The 17,887-nt window shown below is 37.9% G+C and overlaps 2 protein-coding genes across 2 annotated transcripts in view; one reads left to right on the top strand and one right to left on the bottom strand.

The window, feature by feature from the left end:
* LOC145983356 (long-chain-fatty-acid--CoA ligase 4-like) overlaps positions 1-5,186 on the bottom strand; it is a 37,444-nt gene extending 32,258 nt beyond the window's left edge. The window contains exon 1 of the mRNA XM_083116494.1: positions 5,065-5,186. Within this exon, the coding sequence (XP_082972620.1) occupies positions 5,065-5,176 (112 nt within the window). The 5' untranslated portion in view covers positions 5,177-5,186. The remainder of the gene's footprint in view (positions 1-5,064) is intronic.
* A 5,283-nt stretch (positions 5,187-10,469) lies between these two features.
* LOC145983355 (zinc finger BED domain-containing protein 4-like) lies at positions 10,470-17,463 on the top strand. Its single transcript, XM_083116492.1, has 2 exons — positions 10,470-12,285; positions 16,779-17,463. Exons 1-2 carry the CDS (start codon positions 11,255-11,257, stop codon positions 17,254-17,256), a joined length of 1,509 nt encoding a protein of 502 aa, XP_082972618.1. The 5' UTR covers positions 10,470-11,254; the 3' UTR covers positions 17,257-17,463.
* The last annotated feature ends 424 nt before the right edge of the window (positions 17,464-17,887 follow it).

The raw sequence follows: 17,887 nt of genomic DNA, 5'->3' as shown, positions 1-17,887 counted from the left end.
TTTGTTCTTGTCCTCTGCAGCTTCAGGTTTTTCGTATCAAGTCTGGAACCCCATGTTGCAGAGAAAAGCATGAATGAACATAGTGGAGGACTATTAAATTTGCCATTAGTTGTACCACCCAACATGCTTCAATAACTTGAGTATCCTTGTCTGTGAACAGAATGTACAATTCTTTATTTTCGTGCCAACATGGTGTGGCAAAAATTATTTTGTTAAAAAAAAAAAAACTAAAAGTTAGGGTTATTACTTTTTGTAGAATAATTGATTTCCTGTGTCATAAATCTATGAACTCTTGTTCAAAGTTAATGAAAAAAATTTAATTCTGTTTAGTTTTGTAAAAAAAATCACCCCAACATGAAATTTCTAAAATCGTATATAAGTAAAATATGGAAGTAGTAGCACTATGACTTTATGGAACTTTCTAGAATGTTTTGGATGTTATACCTACTCTGGCCATAAATACTGTTACACATTATTTTGTGAATACATTGAATATGGTTTCAATGTTATTTTAGTATGTTACACTTACTTATATTATTACACACAAATAGCACCAATCAGTTTTCAAAATGTCCCCTTTTCGCCCTCACAGAGGCTCGAAATCTCTCTGGCTAGACATCTATTGCAGCAAGGATGGTTTTGATGGGAAAGTCCGCCCCTGCTGCTATCAAGGAGCACTTTTAACTTTCAATTATAGGGTGCCTCTTCTTGCAGACAGTCCCCTCTAGCTCTGGGCACAGTCTGTAGTCCAAGGTAACGAGATCATGGCTATGAGATGGCCAGTCAAAAGTGGAGATGAAATCGAGTACACTGTTCTCCAGGCACAGTAACGTCATCCTTGCCTTATGAGCTGGGGCAGACCATTTCTTGAACATTGAACATTCATTGTGAAACATTGTTTTAACAGTGTCACGAGAGGGTCCAGGACACTTTCCACATACACTTTCACATGGCTTTTAAGCCCTTTTCTCAAAACTAAGGCCTGGTAGAACTCTAATAGCTCACCCCCCACCAAAACATGACTGAGGAGGACTGGTGGCATCTCTGATTTTTGGGAACTCTCTCGCAAACTTCGAGAGTTTGAAGCATACACCCTTTCATTTTGGTGGTTAAAACTTTATTCAATGGTGAACAATTTCTTGAGTGAAGAGAACCCTGCAATGCTCATTGGCAACGTACCGCTGCAGGAGCAGTCTCGATTTCAGTTCCCTCTGCTCCTTCACTTGTGTCGTCAGGAAATTTCCAGTACTCCATCGGTAAGCTCCAATTCCCAAAGTCTTCATTAAGTACCCTGAACATTGATTGTTGTGAAATTTTCAGCACCTGTCCCATTCACTTGCTTCCGGACCACTGCTAAAACAGCCACCGCTGTTCATACGGTGTGAAGTCTATCAACTCTTGGGCGATATTTCATGCTACCAGTCTCAAGTGAATCTCTGGATTCTCTGATACACAAACCTTTTGCTGATCTTCAGGACTTTTAGGGGCTGGAAAATCTCGGTGAGTGACTTCCCAACCATATGCAGAGCAATTACGGCTACTCTGTTTTCATATTTGCCCCACTCCATGCTAAGCACAAGAAGATACAAGCTTGCTCTTTCACAGCTGAACACACAATGGTCAGGAGTGAACTTCAGCACAAGCATGCTTCATGAGTCTGACTACTTGATGTACTCCAAGCCGAAAGTTTGTAACAGGATTTATGGCCAGACTAGGTAGCACTTTCTGGAGTCTTCTAGAACTTTATGAAACTTTCTAGAACTTCGTAGAAGTCTCTTGAACATTTTTTGGAACAATCATGGTTTTAGAGTGGTAATTGTTTCTCTGAAAGATCTCTGTTCCGATTAATAATGCCCTCTTGCTGACAAACAAGAGTTGTCTTAATGTAGTATTGGAAGATGCCAGTAGGCAGTGCTGGTACATACAGCAGGACATCTGAGAATAAAGAGGAAATGCTCCGCAGCAAGAAGGAAGAAGGCAACATAAGGTGGCCCAGTAGTGGATGTCACAGACTTGAAACCGGAGGGAAAGAGCACTGTTATGCAGACTATATTCGACAAACATTGTTCGCGTGCAACGTTGGGGAACAAAGAAACTTAGAAAACTGAAGCTGTGTAGTGTCATTTTGTGACGTCACAGTGTGGTGTGTTGTGTATAATTGTGCACTTAGTGATTATTTTGTTGAAGTACGAACTATTCCGCAATAATTACAATCGCCAAGTATAATTTGTAGTAATCATAATGTCTTAAGAAAATTGCTTCTACCACTGTCGAACCCTGTTTCATCTCTCGGTTTGTAGATTAAGTTGACTTTTTTTGTAGAGTTGAGCATTCTTGTAATTCAAACGTCCTCAATGCAATAATGGCAATCAGATGGCCGAGTTTTCACATGACATCTGCTAGATTTGTAGAAATTGTGACAAAACCCGAATTGTTCCGAACTCCCTTCTCGGGAACAAACAAGGACAACAATAATTTGCCACTGGAAGAGTATCCAGTTAATCATTTTAGAGTTGTAGTAACTTGTTTGAAAATGCCCTGTGTATGATTTCGTTTTAATTTTTAATCCAGTTAGGATAGGTATTGGTTTGCTGTCTTTTCTGTAAAGTTCAATGAACTAAAAGCTTTCGTCTTCAGCCGGTCGATCATACAACATTCACTTTCTTGTCCTGCCACTGCGTGCATCTTGGGGCTGGTGGAACAGGTGGACGCGAGCTGTTCCCTCTGAAGCTATTTCGCAGCATTTAGCCAAGGCATTTAGCAGACACTTAGGCTGTAGAAGATTATTCCAGTTCATTATGACTGGCAGATGCAATTTAGCAATGAGATTAGGAAACTATAGACTTACTACACTCAAAACTATCACTACGACGCAATTAAACCAAAAACATGAAGGAAAACTAATTAGCTATGTCTCTCGTAGGGAACAGCTAGTGTGTTCAGCTTCCGTGGTGGGAGGTAGAACCATGAGGATCGTTTACCTTCACGCGTGGTCGGAAATACTCTGCGTCAGGCAGCAGAGGGTGGAACGACGAGGGTAGGTGAAGTAAACAAACGTCCAGTCCCGGTGAAAGTTTTTCTTCAGTGTGTTGATTTCGGAAGAAAGAAGTGTTGTTATAGATAATTTAAATAGCTTAAAAGGGCGATAAGTAGAAGGGAACAGCCTGTTCCCTCTGTTCCATGGAGGGACCGCCACTGTAATCATGTATTATGCTATTCCTACTTGTAAGTTTGTAATTGTGTATGTTATGTTATAACAATAAACTACATATAGGCAAAATAGATTTTAAAATAGATTTTTCGGTTTGGGGGTGACCTTTTTCCAAAACTAAATTAAATTATTTCCTTTTTCATTACCTTTCAACAAAAGTTCATCAATTTATGACACAGAAACATAGGGTTACAAAAAAAGGCAGAACCCTACCCTGTGAATAAGTTGAATATGGTTTCAGATTTTTAAATTTTCTTTTAGTATGTTACACTTACATGTATTACACACAAACAGCACCAAAGTTTTCAAAATGTCAACGTTTTGCCCTCACACACGCTCAAAAATTTCGATGGCTAGGCATCTATTGCGGTACGGATGGTCTCAATGAGAAAGTCTGCCACTGCTGCCATCAAGGAGCACTTTCAACTTTCAATTATAGGATGCCTCTTCTTGTAGACAGTCCCCTTTAGCACTGGTCACAGTTTGCAGTCCAGGGTATTGAAATCACAGCTATCAGATGGCCTATCAACAGTGGACATGAAATCGAGTACAATGGTCTCCAGTGACCATCCTATAATCCTCGTCTGATGAGCTGGGGTAGAATCTTTCTGGAACCTCCTGGGTTCATTGTGAAACACTGTTTGGTTCATGAGAGGGTCCAGGACAATTTCCATACACTCTTGCAAGGGTTTTTAAACCCAGGGCTGGTGGAACTCTCTCTCGAGAGCTTGAAGCGTACACCCTTTAATTTTGGCGGTTAAAACTTTCTTCTGTGGTAAACACTTCCCCATCAGTGACCAGAATCCTGCGATGCCAATTGGCGCCATACCACTGCAGGAGCATTCTCGATTTCAGTTCCCTCTGCTTCTTCAGGTGTGGCATCAGGAAATGTCCAGTACTCCACTGGTAAGCTCCAATTCTGATACACAACCCTTTTGTGAATCTTCAAGGTGTTTAGGGGCTGGAAAATGTTAGTGGGTGACTTCCCAACCATATGCAGAGCAATTACGGTTACTCTGTTTTCATATTCGCCCCACTCCATGCTAAGCACAAGAAGATACACACTTACTCTTTCACAGCTGAACAAACAATGGTCAAGAGAGAGCTTCAGCATAAGCATGGTTCATGAGCCGAAAGGTAACAGTATTTATGGCCAGACTAGGTACACACAAGTGTGTTTTATTATAACTACTTTTAATAAACTCTTGTTTATCTCTCAAGATACTGGAAACTGTTCTGAAATGCAGGAGAAGAAGTAGAAGTCAAAACACTTGTAACTACACCTCTTTTATCTATTCTAGACTTCCTCTTTCTCTTTTCCATTTTTAATGTTAACATCAGCCATTATGAAAATATAAAGTGTTACTCTATAATCAGTTGGCCTACAGTTTCAACTGACACTACAAAGATATAATCAGATCAATAATCAAACCTAAGACACCCTGATCAATGTTACAAACTTGCTTACAGTTTCAGTTGACTGAAAATTTTTTGCAGGATCTGGCAAAAAGATCTGATGGTTTTATGTTCACTAGTACTCAGGATGGAGGGTTAGAGTTGTCAGAGTGGTGGTGCTATGTGCTACTACTCTTGCCATTTCAGTTACCATGGAGCAGTGGAATGCTATGCATAGTGTGTTTGCAGTGAACATATTTTTTTAAAAAAGTAACTAATCTTCTAAGAATATTCAGGTAAACTTGATATTCACTGTGAACCAAAATCTTCTGTCTGCATTCATTTTTCAGGGTGAACATGAAGTATGAAGTGAGGTTGAAATTGGCATGTGCTCCTGTAAATGTAAACACCTTACACATGTATTATTATCGAGACAGAATAACTGCATTGAAACTCACCAATTACAATCTCACCACGTGGATATGGTTTATCAGTAACTCTGTAATTTCCTTCTTCCCAGTCTACAAGTTTAATATCGCACATTGTTGTTGGAGGACCAACTCTTCCCATGCTTCTGTCATCCCCTAAAAATGAAATGTCATGTTCAGACAATATCTCAAAATTAGTAAAGCTGTGTTTCTTGCAAGTAAAAACATATTCTCATGACTGGCACTTCAATCACAGCAGATATTAGAGATAGGGAAAATAAATCTGTGTTGGTCAATACATGCAATTGGCAAATTATCAGTAAAATTGTCAATAATTTGATCAATCTGATATACCTATAAATAGCATGTAATTTAATGTTAGTTTGTCATTTTGTTATTATTTTTCTCTCTTGACACTGGACATCCTGGGGCTAATGAAAAAAATACAAAAAAGTAATAGTATCTCAAAGAGTGGTACATAAATTCATGTAACTAGCTTATAGACCATTGCATAAAACAATAACCTAATTTTCAATATTAACATACAAAATTAGTTATGCTATTGAAGTATTCAGCATGATTGTAGGTACTACGTTTGGAATTTTTCTATTCACTTCAGATTAATGTGGTGGCGACATGGGGATCCCCAGAAAGGGATTTCTTGAGTAAATTACCTTTTTTCTTCTTGTGAATTGAATTGATCGATTGATTGAATTAATTTATTTTACTTCACTTTTCCAATTGTGAAGATGAGAATGAATGGTGATAAGATGGATACACATAGGACACAAAATGAGCCCACAGAGAATTATGCTGACTGAGTCCAGATGCCACAGCCTTGTTAGTCTGTAAAATGTAGTCCAGGATGTACTAAATGGAAGACAGGTTGATATTTGGGTGCCTTCCAAGAAGGTCATCTCTTACACTCCTACTGCCTGTATCCAGATGGAATGCCAACATTGTACCTCCAGTGAAAGCACTAGCCTTTCCATCCAGACTAAAATAAACTTCAACTCTCTTTTAACAACTAGTTCTCATTCTGTGAAGTTTCGAAAACATTTTTGGGCATGTGAAAAGCTTATGCTTTAAAATTCACAACCAACCACAAATAAAATACAGTTCTTGCAAACTTCTACTCTTATTGCTGTGAAATTCAACCCAAACACACACACACACATGCACTCAGTACATATTTACACCAGAACTGAAGTACATCTCTGGTTTTCGAGAAATGACATGTACAATGCCACCACAAGGTGCTGGGACAGAGGTAATCCCAGCTATCCTTAAGGATTTAGAGCTGCTTTAGATATGCTAAAGGTTTATACAGAACTACTAATTCAAAAGGTCTGGTGAGAAATAGTGCAATGTCATCTGCACCCAAGACACCACTACATCAAGACAACACATGCAGTGGATGTTTCAAAATTAATAGTCACCCATAGTAGGCAGCTTGTGACTTTTCTGTAGGTGATGCTGTTTTTTCTTGCATTTACAGTGACCCACTGCCTGCCTCCCCCCACCCCCACTCACTCACTCACTCACTCACTCGGAACCATCAGTAAATGTAAGATTTAGTTTTTCCTCTGAGGGATCTGGGATTGTAAAAGTTGATATCACATTGCTGCTTTCTAGGTAGAGATAGGATACACTATAAAATATTTTACAATTACAATTTTTAACCTGTTTAAAGTTGTTGAAGGACAAAAATGGTAGTCACAAATTATTTGAAGGGGAGTTTGCATTTACCACTTTTGTTTTTACGCCAGAGTTTTTTATTGCTTTAATTTGCAAATTTAGATTTTCTCAGAATTTCAAGAGGAGCATTTTCCTACCCAAAGACAATGTTTCCGGCCTAACAAATTATAAACAAAACAATGATCCATTAAACCATAGACAAAAGTGCAAACCATACACGTTTTAGATGGATGATGTGTAAGGATTTTGTAAACCACTTTTCCATATGTAATTTCACTTTATGTTATTGTTACCTACCCATCTGTGTTAGGCTATATTTGGTATTCTAGTGATAGTATTTAGGCCTCTGGGCTTTCACAACGACAAATTGGTTGCACTTTCGGTTTGGGTGCAAGCAGTACCGTGTTCGACTCCTGGTGGAAGAACCCAAAATTTCTGGGTTGACCTGGCATCTTGAGGACAATTGAGGAGCTACTTGAAAAGAAGTAGCAGCTCTAATCTCAAAACCTAGAAAATGGCAGTGATCGGGCTTGATGTGTTGCCCATGCATGAACCAATTAGAAATACACTTGGCAGGCCCTGAACCTTAGAGGACTGTTGCACTGTTTTTATTTAGGCCTCTTATAACTTCTGAAGTATGGAACACTGTTCAAGTTCTGGTGAAGAGATGCGCTTCAGTTTAGTTACAGATGCAGAGCTGAAATGTGTAATAAACCAATACATGCTCCATTAAAAACTAAAACTTTGCTGATGAGAGAGCTGAACTTTATTTTTTCACTGAAAGACACTTGTGGGAAGTGAAATGTTCAATCTTCCAACAAATGCAGTAAGAAAAAGAAAATTTGCATTTGTATGAAGGTGTGAGTGTGTGCTACAATGGAGAACATGCAGTGCCTTCCAATCTTTATGCTGTGCTGTGATTACTTTTACATTGGGTTTCATTTTTCAATATGGCTACTACACCCATGCTTGCATTTTATTTACAGCTGAGGTCACTCTAAAGAATATCAATGATTTGAGCTTCAAAACTCCGAAGAATTAAAAGTAAAACTTACATTAAATATACATATAACACATGCCCAAAGGTGGATTCTAAAGTCCAGTTGTAAAGGACAATTCTTATTAGTGAAAAATGGAAAGAGGGGAAAGTTGCTTGAAATATGTCCTTTTCAATCAATGTGCTGAATATTCAACGTAGCATGCACAATTAAGGCTGTACAAGTCTCAATGGTAGCTGAAAGTGCCATGTTGCCACATGTTTCATTCAGAATACTATGTCATCGAAATATCATACAGTACTGAGCAAATTAAGAATTGACAACTATAATTATCGGTATAAAGAAAGGAATATGTGACATGAGCAGCCCTCTGGACCATTAGAAAAGGCTGAACACATGTTTACATTATTTTCATTTGCAACATGGCATTTTCGGCAACCATTGAGACTCATATGAGTGTACATACAGCCTCAATGGTGCATGCTACGTTAAAATCACTTTAGATTGAAACCAAGATATTTTCAACAACTTTCCCCCCTTTCAATTTCATTTTTTTACAATATGCACTAATAAGGGAGCTGTCCTATGGGAACAGACTTTTGATTCTCCCTGTGAACATAATGCGCACGCACACACACACACACACACACATATATATTTTAGGGATGAATTGATACAAGTTTTTGCTGATACCGATAGAGCCAAAGTGGTCTAGCCAGTGGGTAAATTGACTACCAGATTTGATTCCCAGGATAGGTGATCTTGGTTGGGAATTTTTACAACTACATAAAGTGGGTACCTGGGGGGATGGGGGTAAAGCCAGTCAAGAGCATGGTGCTGATCACTTTATATTTGCTTAAAGTGGCCAACATCAAGAATGTTATGAGTACAATATAAAAAAAAAATATTTTATAAAATACTTAAAAGTAGGGATGGGACCGATTAATCGGTACTCTATCGGTATCGGCCGATATAAGCATATCGGTATATCGGCATATCGGTTTATTTACCGATAATTTTACCGATCCGATATATTTTTTTTTTTTTCAAAAGTTGACAGAATTCTGTAATTATTTCCCTTTCATGGAAGAAAATTAACAAGGTCACAGAATTCCTCATATATTCCTCTGAAAACAGACCGCAGGAATCTTTCAATTTAACTTTTTTTTTTAGCGGAGTAATATTCATAACGAAGACAATCGTAAAAAACTGCAGCCGGCAAATCGGTTCCAAATCTCACGTTCATGTTGTGAAGTTAACCCCTTCTAAATTTTTTTTTAGAGGAACGGTGTGCAGAGTGAATCCGACCATAAGCAATTGCAGTCAATAAACCAGTTCCAAAACTCACATTCGTGCTTTCTCATTGAAAGGTAATGAAGTCTTCGCTACCATACCTTTGCGTACATCTTCGAGCAGGTTGACAAGAAATACATGCTACGCACGCACAGCTTGATCGAGGGATCTCACTTTTCGCACCCGCAACTTCACCGCTGCTTGCTCCCTTCGACTTGTTACATCATGAAAAGTTCCGTGTGTTAATGCTGAGAAATCTTCCCAAAGAATACGTGACGTCAGACCACAGAGGGGTGGGGCTTGTGTTCGATTTGGTGTGCGACCAGATAATACCGCTTTCTTGACAGAGAAGCGAGCAGAGGGGAGGGAGCATGGAAGATTTGCAAGCCAGTTGTTAGCCATGCGTTGCCAAATTGTGCGTCGTTCTTCAACATATAGTTGTTTCCTTTATTCGATAGCAAGTGTTTGTATCGTCATGAAAGAGAAAAACGGACACAGAAAAACTAGACATAATATTTGACCTTGATAAAGGTTTGACAACAAAGGAAGGGCAGGAATTTATTCAGATGGCAACGTGGCACTCGAGCGCAAGAAAGGGGAAGCAAGAGAGAACAAACTTATCGCAGTAGTCACGCAGTATTGCCATATGAACGAAACTTCCACTAGGAACAGGGAAAGGGGATATTTTCATTTTGTGGCAGTTGAAAATTGTCAGTAATGCAGGTAGTACACCTGAGCCGACTGAATCGAAACTAGTGATAATGGCCTCAAGTGGAATCCAGGTTCTGTGAAAATCGGCTGCATTATCCCGTTTATATGTTTTCAATTTCCGCAACTTTTATGCTCCTTTTGGTTTGATTTCACTCCACATGGAAAGGTGCTCCAAGATTCAAAGGTAGTAAATAAAATTGCATTTTCTTTTGGAAAAAGCACTAATAAAAAAACTGATGGTGCCAAACAGAGGTGGACCCCCCCCCCAAACACACCCACCCACACGCAACTCTCCTTAGTCGGCAGCTGTCCTACAGAGAAGCAAAATTAAAAAATTCGTGAACTTTCATATTGAAAATGAATTTTGCACGTAACATTTAGAGATATATTAAATTTGTCTGCTCCCGTGGGAATTTCTCCCACCTCGACATTAATATTTTTTGGTGTGCCGTTACTGATCTCGAACTATATTAAAATTCTCTCAGAGTTAGAATAGCCTATTTTTGCATTGTATTTCACATTTTTAAAGCACATTTCTGGGGGTGTGCAGGAACTCGAGAAAGTCTGTTCCCGGATCGGCGGGGGGGGGGGGATATCTCGATACAGACTTCAGAAGTGGCATTTCTTGAAAATAGCAATTTTTATTCCAGAAATGCAAAAACAATTACTTGAGGGGAAAGTAATGATTAGAATTTGAGATATTCACAATGCTGGTGAATTTCAACATTTCACGCTTCGTAAATTTTCCGACTTAGACGAAAAATGGAAAATTTTTACCCACCCAGAACATTCGTTTCGTAGGTTAAAAAAAATTCCCCATCCCGCACACACTTAAATATCCGATCTAGCGACAATAGCGAACTTTGCAGTCCAGTTGTTGGAAACACTGTCTCAACTGTGCTGCATGCTCACTCGGCCTGCTGCTCTCTTTACTCTCTCTTTGTTTGTGTGCATCGTGTTGAATACATCGCGTCGCGACTTTTGTGTCTAGTTATCCAAGTTCGTTTTTTGTTGTGTGTGGTTTTTTTTTTGTGTTAAGTTTCTGCGTAGAGACATGCCAAAAGAGAAGAGTACAGTGTGGAAACATTTTAAAATTAAAATTACCGATGTTTCTAAAGTTGTGTGTCAACATTGTTCTGCCGAAATTTCTAGAGGCGGGAAGTCGACAAAATCATATACCACGTCTAACATGCAATATCATTTGAAACGATGTCTTCCACATCTGAGAAAGCTGAAAGATTTATATAGTGAAGAAGTATTTGCTGAAAGTGAGAACTCTAGTTCCGGGGAAAATAATGCTGAAAAAGAAGATAAAGTACCGCATGTGCAATGTGATGTTTTTGAACCAACACCTGGCCCAAGTTCATCTGTTCTTGCTATCCGTGAAACGCTATCAGGATATCAAAAAAACAATTCAAAACTTACCATGCAGCCGACAATAGACTCTTTGTTAAACAAGAAAAAAAAAATATTCAAGAAATGACCCAAAATCAATAGCAATTGATAGAAAAATATGTGAAATGGTTGTTCTGGACATGTTACCGATGCAAACGGTAGAAAAGGATGGATTTCGAAGGTTTGTCAACTTTTTAGAACCACGGTATCAGATACTTAATCGGAAGGCATTGTCTTCCTCACTGATACCTAAAATGTATGAACGTGTATCACAGAAGGTCCATATAATGCTGGAAACTTGTACATTCATTGCTGTAACAACAGATGTGTGGACCTCAATTGCTGGGCAAGATTTTTTGAGTGTGACAGCACACTTTATAGACACAAATTTTAAATTAATAAATTTGAATCTTGAAGTAGTGCCTTTCAGTGGCACAAGTCACACTGGACTCAATATTGCAGAAAACCTCAAAGAATGTTTTAATAAATGGGGAATTTCCTCGGCAGTAAAAGTAATCATTACAGACAATGCTCCCAACATAAAACGTGCTGCAGGCTTGTTGGATGATCCATTACCTATATGGATACCATGCATGGCACATTTGCTTCAGCTTGTTGTCAACCAGTGCCTAAGTCAAACTGAAATATCTTCGGTTATTAAAATTGTAAAGAGAATAGCAACGCACTTTCATATGTCACCAAAAGACTCCAGAAAATTAAAGGAAACCCAAGAAAATCTAGGACTTCCAGCTCATAGTTTAATCCAAGATGTTCCCACTAGATGGGATTCAACGTATCTTATGTTGGAGCGTTTCTTTGAACAAAGACTTTCTGTAACAATTGTAACATCATCTTTGTCACTCCCAGTCGAAATATCATCATCACAGTGGACCCTAATCGAGAGTTTGGTAAAGGTGTTGAAAATATTCCATGAAGCTACTGTATCATGTAGCAGTAATAGCACATCGATATCAGATATAATCCCAATGAAGAACAGTGTTGTACAGGCAATGAACAGTTTTGCATCTGAACGCCGAGTGAGGAACTTAGCAGAAGATTTGAAATCAACACTAGAACGTCGATTTCAAGAACTTCAGCCTGGGACAAAAGAAGTCTACATGAAGGCAACAAGTCTGGATCCTCGCTACAAATTAAGGTAAGCATAAATCAGTAACTTTACAAGGACCTTCTCTGTTATATACCTGTCACTTTTTTACCAAATTTGTTCTTTTTTCCTTTGCATATTTTCAAGGTAAGACTCTACTTTATGTCCTTTTCCTAAGAAATACGTGTCATATATCGTTGGAAAGCTTATTGTATAAGGAATTCAACAACTTAAATTACCTGGAGGAGGAAATTGATAAAAACTGAGGAACGACTTGAGATGACCGGACCCCTCTCCGATTTTCTTCGTATTTGGCATGCTCACTAATTGAGGCCTCCTAATCACGAATCTGAAGTTAAAATTTGTCGGGAACGTCTAGAAATTGCAAAATAAGCAAAAATAAGGCGTCAATGGTTCGAAATTTAGACATGACCGACAATTTTTAACTTCAGATTCGTGATTAGGAGGCCTCAATTAGTGAGTATGTCAAATATGAAGAAAATCGGATAGGGATCCGGTCATCTCAAGTCATACCAAAACGGATATTGTTCGGATATGAGTAATTGAACGTACTGAGGAAATTTTTCGATGATGAAGCACATATTTAGAAGTGAAATGAGTGCTAATGGAACCTAATGTAAAAGGCCTAACCTAACCTCGTAGGCATACCTCGTCCCCGTGAATGGTTCGTGGAGCTACCCGTCCATGGTTTTTGGAGCTAACATGAATGGTTTGTGGAGCTACCCATGCATGGTTTCGGGGGCTAACGTGAATGGTTCATGGGGCTATCGTGAACAGAAAGTATAAAAAGAAAAAAAGTACTTACCCGAAGAGATGCCGGCTGTCTGCAAGCACGGTTTTGAGCAATGGAGTAAATTATTACTGGGGATAAACGTATTTTACACTATCTACAAGTTTTTAGGAACCTGTTCTTCTTCATGCATCATACACACGCACAATGCCCCGCGAACGCAAATGAGCAAAGCACATGCATTCACAATGCGGACACAAAGACGAACCTGCAGTGTTGTTAACTCCCATCGGTTACCACCAAAAGGCAATAAGGACGTAAAGTAGAGTCTAGCCAATTCCAAAATGTATTCAGAATAGAAAAAAGGTATCTGCTATCTAAGGTGTCACTTTATGTATTATTAATCAGAACCCAGCAAATAATGCCGGCAAATAGCAAGAAGAATTAGGTTAAGTCTCAAAGTACCAAAATTGTGTCTGGTAGATAATTGGAAGTTAAGTTTGGCTTCAAATTATCAAAACAGTCATCATACACAAATTCCTTTTTTTCTGATTTTTTTAAAAATATATATATTTCTGAATTATGCCTTCATTAAGGCAATTTGCCAAAACTGGCAATAAATCAGTGCTAAATAAAAAAAAATGGTAAATGTTTACTATCCTTCGGACACCTATAACTTCTGAGTTTCGTCAATTATTGACATTTCTACTTACCTATCTGCTTCACGGATCATTTTTTAACGTGTATTCACGTTTTTTTGATCATTTTTTTTTTAAAAAGTGTTTTTGTAACTGAAGAACGTACGTTTCCGCAAATGGTTTGTGGGGCTATGTGAGAATGGTGTCTGGGGCTATGCGAGAATGGTGTGTGGCGCTACGCATATTTTTTTTCGAAACCAATTTTTAACTATTGTAACCCATTGTGACCCTACCTAACCTAACCTTAGCGGAAATGGTTCGTGGGGCTGTGCGTCAATGGTTGAATTTCCGCTATGAAACATTCCCACATCACACAAAACACCTTCCAGATGTTAGACAATACTACAGGAACTTATTACGGTAAGTAGTTTCTTCTGTAGAAATGAAGAAATCTGTCCGAAGGATAGTAAACTAGTACCAAAAAAATACAATACAGCAGTTTGTGATTTTTTTTTTTGTTCCTGCATTTGACCACAGCAGAACATTACTTCTTGAGTTGTTTTTTTTAAGTTCACTTTATGCACAGAAAGGTTAGTTGGTACTGAATGTGCAGTTTAAAGTGGAATCTGAACCTTGTGCCATATGCGCTCGTGTTGTGTGATGCTACAATACCCAATATGACTCACATAACTTTACCAAACTCCAATATTATAACTTCTTTGTGTAATTTATCGCACAAACAGCGATGCGAAAAAAAAGTTTTCGTCAGAGTTTTCAGTCCTCGTGATATGAACGGCTAGACATAGAGATTATTTATTCATGGGCGAAGTTCAGCCTGTGGCAGCTCTACCACTTAACCTACAAAACTAATATATCATCATGAAATTTTATTTTTAATCCTATCTAAATCCTTTATATTTTGTCAATGGAAGTGTTGTGCATTTGTTTCAAAACTCTTTGATCTGTGGACGAAATTACTTTAAAATGTTAAAAAGTATGTAAAATAAACCACATCAATCAATTGTTAGATCATCCACAATAATCTAACAATCTACTATTGTTCTAGAAGTGCTTATGATTCTGGTAGGCTTTTTTATGACTTGCATCATGCCGAAATGTTTCCTTGGTTAGCTGGGTGTGCTGAGAGAAACAGAATATTGTTTTGCTACACATGTACTATCTTTTGGGCAAAAGACTGAATGGCGTATGGTGTTCTGAGTTGAACAACCTAATTAGAAAATGCTATAAAATACCAGTCTTACAAACCTTTGTTGCATGGTGAGGCATCTCATTTGCTAGCATTTAAATATGCCTGGATCATGTTTTATCAGAAGCTGCCTAACTTCAGGCAACACAATGAAACTTTACTTTCAAATAGACAATACTTATATTGAATAATCCCATAAGTAATCTATTAGGCAAAAATGACTTTGGACTTGGCATTCCCACTCGAAATGCTCATGGTACGCCATTGGTATTTATGAGCAACCATTCATTTACACTTTTCATATGTATATCTGGGCTGCTGCTATCTACTTCACGTGCTTGGGGTACAAAGAGGTATTAATTACATTGCAAAATGCTTTTCTTCAGTTAGGTGAGTCAGGTTTGGACTCTTAGTATTAATAGAACACACCTAAATGCTTTCGGTACTAATTTACTATTCCACAAACAGATTTCTTCATTTTTGCACAAGAAACTACTTACGGTAATAAGTTCCTGTAGCATTGTCTAACGTCTGGAAAGTATTTTCTGTCATGTGGGAATGTATCATAGCGGAAATCCTTTATTTTTGTTGAAAAGTAATTCTTCGACGCACAATAGCCTTTGGCGCGTACACCTCCGTAGATTGTCGTGCTTGTGTTTTGTCGATTGCAGGGTTTCCAACCACGCCGATGTTTTCCGAAAAGATGATGTATCATGGATGCGTGGTGAAATTCATACCGGGTGTGAAAGATCCACTGGATTTTGTAATTGGGTACTTGAAAAACAGTAGCCCCACAAACCATTGATGGATAGCCCCAGAAACCATTCATGCATAGCCCCACGAACCATTTCCGGCAAGGTTAGGTTAGGCAAGCATAGTTAAAATTGTGTTCGTAAAATAATGTGAAGAAGCTTAAAAAAAATAAAAACTTCATGAGTATTTTTTGGTTACGAAGGTTGGAAACACTGCATCGACAAAACACAAGCACTACTCGCGATGATGTACGAAGGTGTATGCGCCATACTGTTTCTTACGTAAATAAAGAAGTACTCGTAATGTGAAAAATTGAAATTACTTTCATGAAAAGAAATGTGAATCCACCTTCAAGAATGTTCCGCGAAGCAGATACATAAGTACAAATTTTAAAAGTGACGAAACTAAGAAGTTACATGTGTTTGTGGAATAGTAAATTCTTACCATGCTTTCATTGTTAGGTTAGGTGTTTCAAGTTTAGGGCTATTAGTATTAAAATGTCCCTAAATGATTTCAGCATCTGATCACGTAAGATTCAGTGTAAAGCACAAAACCCCCTGTTGAGCCTCACATGAAAAAAAAATGATAGAACTATGTATCCAAGACGTGAGTAAACCGAGAACAACTTCTCACTGTGAAGTGCAAACAATCATGTACACTACTTTTCAAATCTTACTTTATCTGGTAAATAATGCTTTTGAAGCTTTTAACTGTGCTACTTAGCTTATCCATGCTTCAAATTTACTTTCCAAAACTGTATTCTAAAGCATTTTTCTAATTAAAAAAAACAACATGTAAGGGCTTGTATGGGGATCTGGTGGCTAAGTAAAGCCCATTTCTTTTAAAGGGCTAATTTATTGCTAGGCCTTAATTAAACTAGTCGGTAATTAGACAGGTTTTTTTTCAGTATTGTGGTGAGTTAAGTCGGTAATTTTGACTGACTAGTTTCCATCCCTGGGATGAAGTTGTAGTAATGGTTGTTGAAAAATAGAACTAGTTCCCTCAAAATAAAATCTGAAATACACCACCCAACAAAAATATTATGATTTAACACATCTTTCAATTTCTAATTCAAATTAGTAAGTGTGGACAGTATTAATGCAGTTTTCAGTGTAGGATTATTGCTAAAGTTCATTTTTCTAATGTACATGCTCATACACATCAGAAGTAAAGTTTTTTTCATTTCATTTTACAGGATTTTTAGAGAAGCATCACAGTCGACTCTAGTAAAAGAGTTGCTACAGCAAGAGTTTGAAGCCTCTACCTCATGTACGGAAACTGGTGGAAACCATGATGAACAGATTTCAAGTCAGTCCAATGGTGAATATGGACTTTGGGGTATTTGTACCCAACTTCTTGAAGAGTGTACCCATAGTGAAACACGTTCCACATCTCCTCTGGAAGCTGAAATGGACTCTTTCTTCAATGAACCATTGATATCTCATAGTAACAGTGCCCTTGGTTATTGGGAAGGAAACACCAAGTATCCACTTCTGAGAAACTTGGCAAATAAATACCTAGGTGTGCCAGCATCTTCAGTTTCGTCTGAAAGACAATTCAGCACAGCAGGATATATCTGCAACAAAAACCGCACAAGACTGAATCCACAGAAGGTTCAGCAACTTACATTTTTGAATAAGAACCTGCCAGTTGTAGACTTCAAGTGGGACTAGTTTGTGTTATTTCTCTATCCATTCAAGAAAAACCAATTGAAATATCTGCATGTTAAATGTGATTAAAATTTATTTTTTATTTTTCAGATCAATGTAAACAATGCAATACCTCAGAGTTTGTTGATAGACAGTGCATATTATATATGTGTAGTTAATAGATGTATTTTTATCAATATTTCTAAATATAACTTACATTTTTCTCAGATATTGATTGAAGGACTGTATATTATTCCAATTTTCCTATACTTGATACTTTGTATTGAAGGAACACCATGCACAAGGTGTTGAGATTGCGAGTTGACCACTCCACACAGCTACTACTTTATATCGGATCGGTAGAATATCGGTTATCGGTATCGGTAAATTTCATATCGGTACTTTATCGGTATCGGTAAAAATTTCATATCGTCCCATCCCTACTTAAAAGTACTTACAAATGGCAAGTATGTGATTTACATGAAACTATGTTTTGGGATATAACTAATCCCTTCATCAGGTAGGCATACTATGCCAATTTAATTATGACATTGGCTGCGTCAGACAAGGCGTGGATCAAGAGGTATGGTAAAAATAGGTAAAAAAGTTAAAAACTATAACTAAAGGCTGCTGAACACGTAAAAGTGCCTTATTC

This window comes from Lepisma saccharinum, unplaced genomic scaffold, assembly GCF_977018435.1.
Source record: "Lepisma saccharinum unplaced genomic scaffold, izLepSacc3.1 HAP1_SCAFFOLD_860, whole genome shotgun sequence".
Lineage (NCBI taxonomy): Eukaryota > Metazoa > Arthropoda > Insecta > Zygentoma > Lepismatidae > Lepisma > Lepisma saccharinum.
This window is presented reverse-complemented; position numbering and strand designations above follow the sequence as displayed.

Excerpts from the sequence above, each read along its gene's own strand:
- LOC145983355 (XM_083116492.1), top strand. The coding sequence starts at position 11,255 with ATGGTTGTTCTGGACATGTTACCGATGCAAACGGTAGAAAAGGATGGA. Across the intron at positions 12,286-16,778 it reads GATCCTCGCTACAAATTAAG|GATTTTTAGAGAAGCATCAC; the intron begins GTAAGCATAAAT and ends TTCATTTTACAG.